The 13,807-nt window shown below is 37.3% G+C and overlaps 1 protein-coding gene across 7 annotated transcripts in view; it reads left to right on the plus strand.

Moving 5' to 3' along the window:
• Positions 1–13,807, plus strand: part of focad (focadhesin) — a 240,760-nt gene that overhangs the window by 33,451 nt on the left and 193,502 nt on the right. For all 7 annotated transcript variants that reach the window (XM_069926741.1, XM_069926735.1, XM_069926745.1 and 4 more), the window contains one exon: positions 2,595–2,699. In XM_069926741.1, coding sequence (XP_069782842.1) covers positions 2,595–2,699 — 105 coding nt within the window. The remainder of the gene's footprint in view (positions 1–2,594; positions 2,700–13,807) is intronic.

Consider the following 13,807-nt stretch of genomic DNA (forward strand, 5'->3'; position numbering starts at 1 on the left):
AATGAGGATGCCATGCATTTTTTCTCGCTGAGTTCAAAAGGCAGTATTCCTGAGTGAACAACAACTGGGCAGAAGTGGTCATGCTACTGAAAGCCCTTCTCCCTTTTATTCCACCAGCTTTCCCTGGTCTGCCTGTCCTCTTCTCATTTTCCCTATCCTGCTGCATTCCAAGGGAAATGATGACTAAAATATTCATATCTGGTGACAGTTGTTTGTGAGAAGACTTGGTGAGCAAGATCTCCTTGTGTGAATTCTAAATCTTTTTCAGTGATGTTTGGAAAACAACTGATACTTTTACACTGAAGTATCAAATAAAATAATTTAACTTCTAAATAAATGGTAAGCAAGTGGTGCTGATGTGTATGGAACGTGTTCATTTGCATATTGTAAGGAGAGCATTGCATTCCAAAATAGAGGCCCTGTTTTGCACAGTTGATATCACCATGATTTGCTTGCAACTGGCAATGTTTACCATTTGTACACAAATCCTCACAATGCTCTACCATTTTGGAGTTTTAAGGGCATTCTTGGTGCCTATTTAAAAGTGACCACACTTAGAATATTGTGTTCCGTTCTGGTCACCTCATTACAGGAAGGATGTGAAAGCTATGGGGAGGGCGCAGAGGAGATTTACCAGGATGTTGCCTGTATTGGAAAGTGTTTTATGAGGCAAGGTTAGCAGAGCTTGGGCTTTGCTCTTTGGATCGAAGGATGAGAAATGACTTAATAGAGGAGAGGCATCGATAAAGTGAACAGCCAGCACCTTATCTACAAACACTAGAGAGCATCTGTATAAAGTGAAGGAAGAAAAGTTTTAGGGAGAAATCAGGGATAAGTTTTTTTACACAGAGAGCTTGGAATTCATTGCCAGGGGTGGAAGTGGAGATTGGAACAATGGGCACTTGACTCATGAACTCATTAGACAGGCACATGGATAAAAGGAAAATAAAGGGTTATGATGTGGGGGGGGGGGGGGGGGGTGGGGTAGGATTATATGGATTGGCACAACATTGCAGGTCAAAGGGTTACTTTTCTGAAATGTTCTATGAATCCATTTTAACCTTTGACATATTGGAAGCACCCAATAGGTCAGGCAGCATTTCTGGAAAAATAAGCAGTTAATGTTTTGGGTCTGACATTTCTTCATCGTGGAATTCTGTGTAAATTAATCTGGCTGTGATATATATCATCTCATTGATCTCCAGTTGACTTATTTGATCTGGCTGCCAAGGCAGTAGTCCTCCCTTCCCTCATAGCTCCGTGTGTCCCTCCTGAAGCTCACTGTTCAGTTGCAGAAGGTGGTCCCTGGAATAGGACTAATGCACTGGTCTAAGGTATTACTTTGTCAGAACTGGCAAAGAGAGTAAACTGGTTTTTAATAGTTTGGGGGAGCCACTCCTTGGTTTGCAAGTGGTGGCGGAAAATCTCTGAGCTGCTGGATCTGGCTGCTCTGACACCCCTTCAGGTATTGATCTCCTGAATTCTTGAAAATTGGGCCATGGCCATTAAGTGTAAATCAGACCAAATTCTCAGGATTGGAACCTTATTTGAATAGGGGTAAAACTGTACTCTCCACTATGAACAACTGGTGATGAATAAAGAATTTCATTGCCATCTATGTCACCCTTCCAGATTTTGAAGTTGTGCTATACTACTAAAAAAAATAAAATGCATTCCAACACAATTCTTCCAATATGATTTTTTAAAAATTCTTCATTAAAATTCTTTTAATAAACCATAAATCAGCATTAATATGACATTATAGATTTAATTGTTTTTTGTTTTCGGTTTGGATTCTTCTTCCTTCATTTATGCCCCCCCCCCCCAACTTTCTGTTAAATTTATTTCCCAGTTAACTAAGTTTGTTCCTAGTGGGGTTTATTTTATCTGATTGAGGCTATTAAAACTTTAATAAAGAGTTCCATACAATCCTTTTTATTGATCACCATTATTGCAGAAAACCCCAAGAGTACACCATTTTGCAACTTTATTTTTGAAATTGAAAATCTAGGTTTGTGTCCTTGTATGTTGAATAGATAAGCTTTAATCAGAAAATAGCTTCTCCTTTCATTACAAAGTTTGAATCACCTTTGTCATGTAAATAAATCAATGTAATCTCTGTCCCCAAAGTCGGGTAAGTATTTAGAAGGCTTTCCTTGGCAATTTTGGCATTTCAGTTTCCAGTTTTCTCTCCTTGTCCCACCATGTTATTCCCTTGATATCAAAATTAAGAATTTACTTTTCTTTCCAGATCTAGTATTTCATTTTTAAAATTTGCTCTAACACTCTAAGATGGATCTCTATTAGTCCATGAGTTTGTAATTGGTGGGTCTGTGAAAAAGAAAAATATTCCTGATAGAAACAATATGTAAAAATTCTCAAAAAAGTTTTACAATCAAAACAAAATATATAAGTTTTGGACAGTGGCCTGGGAAGAGGCTCAATCTCACTAGCAGCCCCCCTCCCCCATTGGTGGTCCATGGGTTTATTATCGATGACCTGAAAGAAGTAAAGGAACACTTAAGGAGCTCTGCCAGTTTAAAAAGGTTGAAGACTACTTCAGTAAAGCATGGAATATGACCTTTCTTTTTCAGAAATGTCCAAGGATTGATTAAAAGTATTGGAAAATTGTTGCAGATGCAAATACAGAGGACTGAGCAAAGTGGAAAAACACAGTATTCGTGCCCTTATTCCATCAGGTAATGGATTGAAATTTAATTACTGTTTGATATTTCAATGCATTGGCAAAGTCAGTAGGACAGCAAGGAGTTCAATTTAAGTTTATGGAGTAAATTTGTTCTCTTTTTAAATAGATAATAGCTTGAGGTGCTAAGTCAGATGTCCTGATTTCAAAATCATGTTCCTTCTTTTCATGTTCCTCCAGACATTGCATCTCCCTGGCACCATAGCTGCTTCAAGCCCAAAAAATGCCTGTCCATTTTGGCTGCTCAGATATCAGCAGTTTCAGACCCATTGCCATTGAGGTCCATGACTTCATCTACCTTGAATTAAAGCTCTGAATTTTTTTCCCTAAACCTATTGCTTCACCTTCAATAAGGTGCTCCTTAAATTATTCTACTTTAGATATACTTTTAATTATCAGACCTGGTATCTTTTCCTGGTTAATTCTTAGACATTTATTTTATTGATTGCACTTTGGTTAGGTGACTTGGGGTGAAAGTGAGGAATTTAATGTGTACTATTTTAATTGGTGTATCTTAGATCTGTTTGGCTGCAGCAAGCAAGAATTTCAAGGCTTATGTACAGGGTGCTTGTGTGTCTGACAATAAACTCATTATCATCGGGCCTTTGTGATATAAAGGGGAGGCTGTTGGCTCATGGTAAATGAGCCACTCAGTAGCTTGATAGATCATTTGTACTCTATACTGTTCAGTATTTATTATCAAGGACAGTGCTGTTTCCACTGTGGATAATATTTCACTTCTATTCAGCAGTAATTGTGGCAGGTTGGATCTATGAATATATATTGTTAAATAACACCAGTTAAAAGTAATTCTCTATTTAAACTGCATGATGTTAATCAAATACGGTAAGTTGAAGGCCTCAAGACAGACCGAGAATAAGCTATTTGGCTCACTCTGCCATGTTCACCTATTTAGTCTTTGCTTTTCCATGTGGTCCTTTTTTTTTAAGGCAAATCTTCCAGGTTATTCTCGAATTCATTTTGGATCATAGCAAATCTATGATTATTTTGCTAAATTATCTTCAACTTGCATCCTCTGTTTATTCTGCTTCTGCCATTTGAAGAGGGTTTTCCCTATTGTATCAAAAGCCTGCAAGATTTTGAATTCAGGCTATCTGATTGTGAAGATGAACTAAATGGATAAGCAATGATGGGAATGAGGCAATGTGATTAGTTTTAGTATTCCCATTCAACCATCAGTTCAGTCTCTTCAATGCAAATAGTGTATTCCTGCCGGAACTTGAGTTTCATTTTACAAAAATGTAGTAACTCTGAACTCACCACCAAAGGCTCTTGCATAAAGAGGACTTCCTGTCATCTAAACTAAACCTTTGTTTACATAGTATCAGGATAATCTTTTTAATTTTAGCACGAGTTTCAAATAACCCATCTAAATGGACTGCATCCAGTCTTCTCATTGTTCTAAATAAAATCAAATTTTATCTCTCCCAAAGCTACATTATCCAATGTAAATATGTCTAAATTGTAGAATCCACTTTTTATAACTGCCCACCCACCCCCAACATTCTAATAATCTCCACAGCCCCGTTGTTTACACCACTTGGAATCCAAGACTGCATACAATGCTTCAGATGTGATTATACCAGTGCATTACCTGAATATTTTGTTCCACGTATAATATACTTGGAAATGCCTCCTAATCCTCCTGAGATCATCTTCAATGTAAAAACTACCAGGCAGATTTCTAGTTTCAGCTTTCACTCCTGGATGCTGGCTCCTGAGCTTGAAGAAATGAAGAAAAATAACTATTTTGAATAGTTCCAGTTAAAAATGTTAATTCATGATGGAATTCAGTATAATTACATTTCCTTATAGATAAGTTGATCAGACTGCATTTGGAGTCCTTGATTTTATAAAGGCTGGGTGTTGTTAGGTTACAGTTCGTTTACTCTGCAAATTCGAGGCAACACACTTGAGGAAAGATCTAAATGCCTTGGACAGATTACAGAGATTAATTACTACCAAGAAAGATTTTGATTATATCATTTGTACAGAGACGTTGTGGTAGTTCTCCTTGGATCAGAGAAGGCTTCAATAAGGTCCTGTGATTTTTTTTTTTGAGAGTGTAACTCTCAAAGATCTAACACAAGCATCAATGGCCTCCTTTGTTTCCATTATTGTGATACTTAAGGCAGGCAGTGTATGTAATTGGAATCCATAGAGTGTAGCAGTATTCAATGGATTGTCAAGCCGATTTGGGGGTTAGGAAGAGTGCAAGCAAGTGTGTGACGGAAGGTAAAACATGAAGTAGAACTTAATGGGTCAAATTCTTATTCTAGAAATATTCCATTTGAGGTCCTTTTGAAATGTTGTAGTTTTGATTCTGATTAATTAGATGGTATACTCTTTTAATTGTTTATATACAGATGGGCTTTTGTTTAAAGAAAACAATGGAAAACTAAGTATTTTAGGGGGTATTTAATCACAGACCTATCTAACTAGATTTGTATTATGTTACATAAACAACAAAATAAATTCTGGATTCATTGGCTGTCTCAGAACGCTGAGTTTCTCTTTGTGCTTCAGTGGCTGTGTTATAAATAATACTTAACCCTATTGATGGTTATTTATTGGGGGATCTGCAAACATAAATCAAATTCAGTCTCCAAAGATGCTTTGAGATCCTAAACAGAGGTTAAGGTGAACTGGAGGTTAAGCACACTCTTCTACTTGCATTTATTACATCATAATAGTGCTGTTTCGTGTCAGCACCCTGATGTTATTAGTGTAAACGATGTGACCCTTGACAGCATTTAAAAAAAACACTAATTTTTTGGGGCCAGAATTCTGAATGTGTGGGTATGTGTTTTTGTGTGCATCTATGTGTTGCAAGGTGAAACTTTTTTCCCCTTTCCCAATGGCTTCCACAGAACATTCTCGAAAGAGTTTGATCTAGCCTTGAATATCTGTTGGTGCCAGTAAGCAAGGAGATAAACCAGAGTATACATGGCTGCCTCAGATTTTTTTTTGCTCTTCTCAGCTCCTCCAACTGTTCATGATTAGAACTCAACAACACTGATTAAGGGGATTGCAAGTAGGGGATTGCGTCACCCTTCTTTGTAGCCATATGTTTCTTCCAGTCTGCTCTGCAGCTTGTGCGCTTAGAATAAGGTTCTTTCCTTTAGTCCATATATGATTTTTTTTAACTGGGTAATTTAAACTGTGATATCCATTTGCAAAGAAACTTCTTAACATGAAACATTTGCTACAATCAGTTATTAAACAGGAATTAAAAATGGACACGGAGGACCAGATTGTGCTTGATCTGTCAAATACCTCTTTGGTTTTAAATGCCTGATATTGTCTACATTAATTTAAATAATTTTTTTAAAAAGTCAGCTTTTAAAATAGATTTTTAAATTTAGACATACAGCACAGTAACAGGCCATTTTGGCCCACGAGTCTGTGCTGCCCACTTTGCAACGCATTAACCTACACCCCCGGTATGTTTCAAACGGTGGGAGAAAACCAGAGCCCCTGGAGAAAACACATGCAGAGACGGGAAGAACGTACAAACTCTTTACAGACAGCGCAGGATTCTAACCCTGGTCCGGTCCTGATTGCTGGTGTCGTAAATGGATAAGCAATGATGGACCAACTGTGAATTAGAAATTAATTAAAAACCAAAAAAAAAGACAAAATGAAGGAAAATAAATCACTTGTGAATCAGCAACTCTACTGAAATGAATGTAGTTGTGTTTCTGGCATCAACCTGGGCTGGCATAACTTTGAGGGTTTGGATATGATGGCTCAGGGCTGAGTCCAGCTGCAGAATAGGAAGTTGTGTTTGCTGCCATATAACCTCCAGTTTGTTCCCAACTTCTGTACTGCAATTTCAGGAATACCAAAATCGGTGACATTGAAAAATGAGGACATTGCTGTTCAGGTTTTGACAGATGAACACAGCCTAAGAAATTCAGGGGTGCTCAAGAGTCAAAATTAATTAAATTAAAATAGTTTGAGTGATCAAATGTGGGTTATTATGGAAATGCTAGAGTTAGATTATGAGGTATTTGAAATCCAGGATAAGATTTTTAAACCTTTTTGTTGGCTGACTAGAAGCCAATGTAAGCCCACAGCAGAAAATCTTGGAACGATGGTATTTTAATAGCAGAGTAAGCTGGCCACTTGCCCGTTAAATTCATGCTGGTTTCTTGTGGAGCAGTCTGCTCTGTCCTTTTCCTTCACTTGCACCCAGCTGCCCACGTTATTTGATACAAATTGTGTCTGATTTCCTTTGGAAACACATTATTTTTGCCTGTAAAAGAGGTGGAAATGGGGTGACCAAATTATGACACTAAGGAATGAAAACCTTGTATTCTCTTTGTATAATTTGCCAATCACTTTTCAATTTTGTGCACCTTAGTCCTAAAACTACCTGCCAATGGGAACACTTTCCTTTTAGTAATCCACACCCATTATGATCTTTTATACCTCTATTATACTTTCTGAGTAATGAATAGAATTTGTGTTTTGTAAGGATATGAGCAACAGAGATTTAGGTAAGCTTGAGTTGAGGGAAAAATAACAGGAGGGATGCAAACACCGAGTTGTTAAAGAAGAATCAAAAGAGTGGGTAGCAGGTTTGGTGCGAATGATCTGACAGCGATGAGTTGTCTGGCATGATAGAGATGGAAATAGATAGCCTGGGAGGTGGCAAAGATGAGAATTCCAAAGCTGATCACTGGGTTGAATTTCATCAGATACTGAGTAGTCTCAGTCAAACAATTCTTGAGGAGGATAGAATCAGGGGCTGTAGAACAATGCTTGCTTCAACAGTTGAAGTTGATGGCTTTGATATTCACTATATTTAAATGGAAAGGGTTCATATTCATCTAGATAGATGCTGGGAAAGTAGTTTGTCAATTTGGAGACAAAGGACAGGTCAAGGAACGTGGAAATAAGGTAAACTTGTCTTCTAAGTTCTGAAAGGAAACAATACCAAGTTTTTGCATGAAGTTTCCAAGGGAGCAGAATATAGATGAGAAATAAGAAGGGATTAAACAGTTGCAGGGCATAAAAATTAATGGTACTGGAAAAGAAGCTATTGTTGGTCGATCTCAGGTTATGTTGCATTTGGACATGTTAATTCCAAATTCCTTTTTGTAGCCTTGACTACAAACGATCTTGTTTTTAGATGAGGACATTGCTGTTAAGGTCTTGACAGATACATTATATTAAATGGGAAGCTGGCAATGTAGAACCTATACTTTTATTACCTTTGAATGAAAAAGACTTTGCTACCACCTCAAATGATCATCATAATAGGGAGAAAAAGTACATGTAGGTGTTTTACAATTGAACCTATTTGTTAACTCAATAAAAATGGGTGTAAAATTATATGAAGATTTAATGTGCCAAATTAGCTATTGATTTCAATTTAGGAGGTAATCAAGTTCAGCATTTGTCTTGATAGTACCTCCTCATTTAATTAAAAGCCATACCATTTCTCAGAATTCACTGTTTGGCGCATCTAAAACCTTGTCAGACATACTCTCTCTATCTAAACTATAATGACCTTATCCTGTGGATAAATGAGACTAAAGCAAATTGGCCCTTTGTGTTAAATAGTCCTGAGAGACATCCAGCAAATGGCCTCGCTGGCTGAGGTTAGACCAACAGTGTCCCCATTCCAGCTGTCTTGAATACTTGCTATTCTTTTAACTTTTTAGCTTCCATTCTGTTTGGAGTTGGACACTAACTAATGTGGGCTTCGCCATTTGATAAAATGAATGTCGATGCACTTGTGAGACATAAGCAAATTTTGATTTTTTTTTCAAAAAAAGCTTTGTTTAACTGTGCATTTAGCAGTTTGGTTTCTTATGCCTAACTAAGTGTGGCGAGGAATAGGTTAACATTGAGCATGTGCCGTAGATGGGTTTTGTAGTTACTGAAGCAGTTCTTGTGGAAGTTCATGCCTCATTTCATGCTCTACTTCAACCCTATCAGTACATTGTCTATTAACTTGTATTTGACCGGTGAAAGGGCAAGGTTAACTTAACACGAAAGTATTCTTTGGCAACAAATGGTATTGTTAAAGCAGTTACCTTAACTGTGTATCTGACAAATTACGTGCAATGTCATTAGGCAGGTTTGTCGTACTTAATGTGACATCTCCATGGAAACATCTCCATGGAAAGAGATTATCAGGCAGATTGTAACTGGTTACTTTGTTGTACAGTGATAGATTTTTGGATGAACATGACCTTTTGAACTCTGTATTGTTGACCTTTGAATATTCCAATATTTTCGAATCTGATACTTTTTTGTTTCTTAGACATTTGAGCATTCACTATTACATTTTGCAGATACATTTGATAGAAAATTAAATGCAGTTATTGTATTTTGAACATTATGTTCACTGCAGGAAGATTTGATTTTAGCACCAAATATTAATAGCCCATAATTCAGCAAGAAGCACTTGAATTTTGCATTTATAAGGTCATAGTTTAGATCTGAACCTTAATACCAAAACTTGGTGTAAGTTAGTTTCATTTTGTCCAGAGTGTCAATTGCAGGGGTCTGCCCTGATGGGAAAGCAGGTGGAAGGTTTCATTGGATTTGGGCATGTTCTTTTGTTAACAGTGTTGAGTTGGAGAATTAGTGGCAGTTGCAAGCCAAATTACTTATAAAGCATTAAATTCAAATCAGATGAAACCAGGAATGTCTTCAATTATTTCAAATGGCCATGAAATATTCTTGCTGTTTTATCCCTATTAATTATACAGTAGAACTCTGATTATCCAAAATGGTTGGGACCGGGCCCATTTTGGATAAACGTTTTGTTTTGGAGAACTGCTTATTTTCTAAAAACAGCCCATAGCCACAGCAAATCACTTGTAACAGTATTTAAACAACAAGGTAAGGCTTTTTAAGCATTAAAATAATGTTTAATTCTCACCAAAAAAATGCTGGCCACTGCCAATCACTGACACCTCCCATCCAAGACCCCGCTCCTGCCCAGGGGCTTGAAGTCCCCACTGCCACTGGTAGCCCAAGATCTGCTGCCGCCACCAGCGCCGGGAGCCTGAAGTCACCTGCTGCCGCCGCCACTGAGCGCCTGAGGTCCGCTCCTGCCGGCACCAGGAGCCTGACATTCCTGGTCAGTTCGGTTCTGAAAAAAAATTGGCTAAATGTGGATTTCGGTTATCCTCGTTTATTCAAAAGTTTAAAAAAATTTTGGATAACTGATGATTTCGGAGATGTATTGTAAATAATTATAAATAAATATTGATTATAAATATTGCTTGTCTTTGCAATTTTGATGCATGCAAAAGCTTATCTAACTGGTGTAGCATGTGCTTTTGAGTGTGGTAGTTGTATAACTCTCAAGCCACAAAATTCAGTAACTGAGCATTTGTCAATGGGTCCAAGCCAAATTTCTTTGTTATTACTTTCCACTTCTCCATTTGCTTTATTGCCGTTAACTTCTGCATGATTGTATGCACAGTATCTTTGCATTTTTGTCCATATCCTGTAGTAGTAGCCATGATGTCAGCTGAGTGAAGCCAGATAGAATGCAAGGAGATGCATGCTCAATGGAAGCAGAAACATTCCCCGATAGTGAGGGATTCATTTTTATTATGGAGAGTAATGTTGGATGCTGAATAAAAATGATTTTGCTGCATTAGATAAAAGTTTGGACTGGGGTGAACAGATAGTTTGGGAAAAAAACAGCAATGTGTGATTGTAAACATTGAAATTAGTCCAGTCACATGACCCATGATTTAGGAAATGTCGTATAAACTGCATATTTACATGATACATTGTAGAGTGTGAATTAATGGAGCCTCGTGTTTACTGATGTGCACCCCTCATGAAATGAAACAAATTGGGCTTTTGGTCAAATGTGATAAGTCAATGGATTTTAACCTTTTGTTGGTAACTTTGTAAGACAATTAGTTATTGAATGGTGATAAAGATTAATTAAATATTCATATGTAAGCAACATTTACTTGTATTACATGAAAGTTTATGAGAATTTTACTACTGAAGTTGTAGATTTGGCTAAAATATCCTCTATTAACTCATTAGCTATTCTCTGTTGACTTCTGAAATCCTGCTGACTGGCAATATTGCATAGTATTTGATGACATATAGGAGCCCCCCCCCCCCCCCCCTACCCATTTTAGTGGGAGATTTTTAAAAAAAAATTGTTTTGGTATATTTAGTGGACAGAACATGCAACTGGGACATCAGTAAAAAAAATTGTTTTAATAATACTGCAGTAATTAACAAGAGAAAACCTTTAATGAGAGAACATTAAAACAAGTAACTATCATGAATAAAAATACAATAAAACATCAACGTTCTATAACAAAAATATTAATCATCCTCACTGACTGAATATTCATCAGTATCATCACTTGTCAAAGCCCAAAAACTCAGCATCACTACTGCTGGTATCACTGTCTTCAAATAATGTATTCCACACTTCTTAAAAGCTTTAAATATAATTCCAGATCTTACAGTGTCCCAAGAAGTCTTCACCCACTCACACCTGTGTAAATGCTGGTACGTTTCACTCTTCTGTTCATGTTAGTGCATGGTTCTTTTCTCCCTCATGCTATTTTTAAACAGCTTGTTCATACACACATCTAAAGGTTACAATTGGCTCATCAGACCACCAGAAATAATAGCCATCTGGATTTTCATTTTGCGGACCATTTTTTTCAGAACATCTTCAGCTCTTGAGTACACTGAACTGATCCCAGACCAGAAGTTCAGGTTTTTTTAAAAGTCCACCAGGATGCCTTTGCCATATTTTCTGCAACCATAATTTGATTCCAGCTTCGTCCATCCAGCCTTTTGGATGAACATGAAGAAACACACTATGCGTTTTTTTTTGAGATGAGTCTTTCGTTTAAATATTACAAATGGTGGCAGTTTTGTGTTATCAGCTCAACAGAGCAGAACTACTGTATAGTGTGCCTTTTCATGGCCCATGACTTTAACTATGATGGCTTTAGCTTCTTTATCATTCACTGTTTTATTGGATGGTACATCGAATGTTACTGGAACTTCATCCATGTTCCCTATTTGGCTCAGTTCAAAACAAGTTTGTTTATATGCATTTATTACAAACTTATGTAAGTTTAATATTTTGTCTTCATAATCCGCTGGCATTTTCTGTGCAACGGATGTTTTTGTACGTATTGATAGTCTGTGCTGTGTCATGAACTGGTAACACCAACCTTCTGTTCCAATAAAATCCTTATGCTTTTACGCTTTTATCTCATGCATTATCATCTTGGTAGAAATGCATTTCCCTGATTCTCTTTTACTTATCATCTAGTTTTTTAACTCCTCCTCAAGTTGTGTTCAATGAGGGGCTGGACAATAAAGGTTACATTTACTCCTTTTTAGTAGCCTCTAGCTGTTTTTCCTGCTTTCTCCATGCATATAACATTTTTACTGCAGGCGGTGCGCCAAAAACTTTAGTTGCCATTTGATTACCGTGCTCCTTAGCATGCGTTACAACTTTTAGTTTGTATGCATTAGTGTAGCTTGAGCGCTTTCCTCCAGTCGTCATCTTGTGGATGAAAGCCCTCCACTACAGTGCCCAAAATGGCACCTCCAAAATGGCACCTTCGCGTATTGGACCTGGGTGGTTTTTGAGGCAATTTTTTGAGAAAAAAGGGGGTCCTATATCCCATCAAATAGAGTACTTAACATTTTTTGGATCTAATATTTAATTTTTCAGTTAAGAGAAAAGCTCTGATGTCTTTGCATTCTACAAGGCAATCTATGTCCATTGAGAATTATATTTTTTTTTAGATATTTGGCTTTGATTTTTCATGAGTTGTATCTTTTAACTCAATCATCTGCAACCACTTAAGACAGCTTTCCCTTCATATCTACTTAATTGACTGGATTTAAATTTAAGATCCTAATTTCAGACTTAATTGTATCACTTCACTTGTCAGGAAAGTGCAAAAACGACTGCACTTCCTGAGAAGACTGAAGTGAGCAAGGATACCAGGCACCATCATGTTACAGAGGTCTATCGAGAGTGTTCTGGCTGCCTACATCACAGTGTGGTATAGTTGATACAGAGAAATGGATACGAGGTCAATCCACAGGACCATAAGAGTGGCAAAGAGGATCGTAAGATCTCTCTTTCTACCCCCAACCCCCATCGATGTGATCTTTTGGGATTGTTGTCAGAAGAGGGTGCACAAAGTCACTGAGGACCCCTTCCACCCTGCACACAGCATCTTTCAGCTGTTTCTGTCAGGAAAGAGATACAGGAGTATCAGAGCGTGCACGACCAGGCTTTGGAGTAGATTCTTCCCATAGGCAGTGAGAATGCTGAACGACCAAAGGAGCTGCTTTCACTAACCATCCGAGACTCTCATTTTTATGAAACAATATTTATTTATTTGAACACAGGATACTTGTCCTGCATATATATTGTTTGTCTGTATATGCATGATGTCTGGTTGTGTGTCTGTATGTTTTTCACTGAGGACCAGAGACTGCTGTTTTGTTGGGTTGTATTTGTGCAGTCAGATGATAAATAAACCTGACTTGATCTCAGTCAATGTGATAAATCATTCAATGCCATATCTGAGGGAGGGCAGGAAAGAAGTCAAAATAGTATATCTAAGCAATAAGCCTTTGGTTATTAGTTAATAAGCTTCTTGGGTTTGTGGCTGACAATATTTAGCCTTTAGCTGTTGTCCACTTGTGGTTGCAATGAGCCCTATGGGTCTCCATATTGAACTGTTGTAGTAAGCATAGGGAATTTGATTCTACAAATAGGATGTGGTAGAGTTTTATGCTTTTGAGAAGTTTGATACAAATAATATCACCCTCTAGTTATTGCTTGTAATTGTGTATATGAATGGTTGTTGAAGGCGAGTAGATTTCCCTCCTAAAAGGTACAAATGAGCAATTTTGGCTCATGGCATTTGGTGACTTGAATATCACTTCTGAATGTGAATTATTTTAAGATATATTTGAAGGGACGCAGCCGTGACTGATTATGAAAGTAAACGCACAAAATCTTTGTTAAATGTCTAATGACACAGATTTTTGAATAATAAAGAAATTAAGCTTTATGGGAGGCAGGAAGATACT

The sequence above is a fragment of the Narcine bancroftii genome, chromosome 1 (assembly GCF_036971445.1).
Source record: "Narcine bancroftii isolate sNarBan1 chromosome 1, sNarBan1.hap1, whole genome shotgun sequence".
Classification (NCBI taxonomy): Eukaryota; Metazoa; Chordata; class Chondrichthyes; order Torpediniformes; family Narcinidae; genus Narcine; species Narcine bancroftii.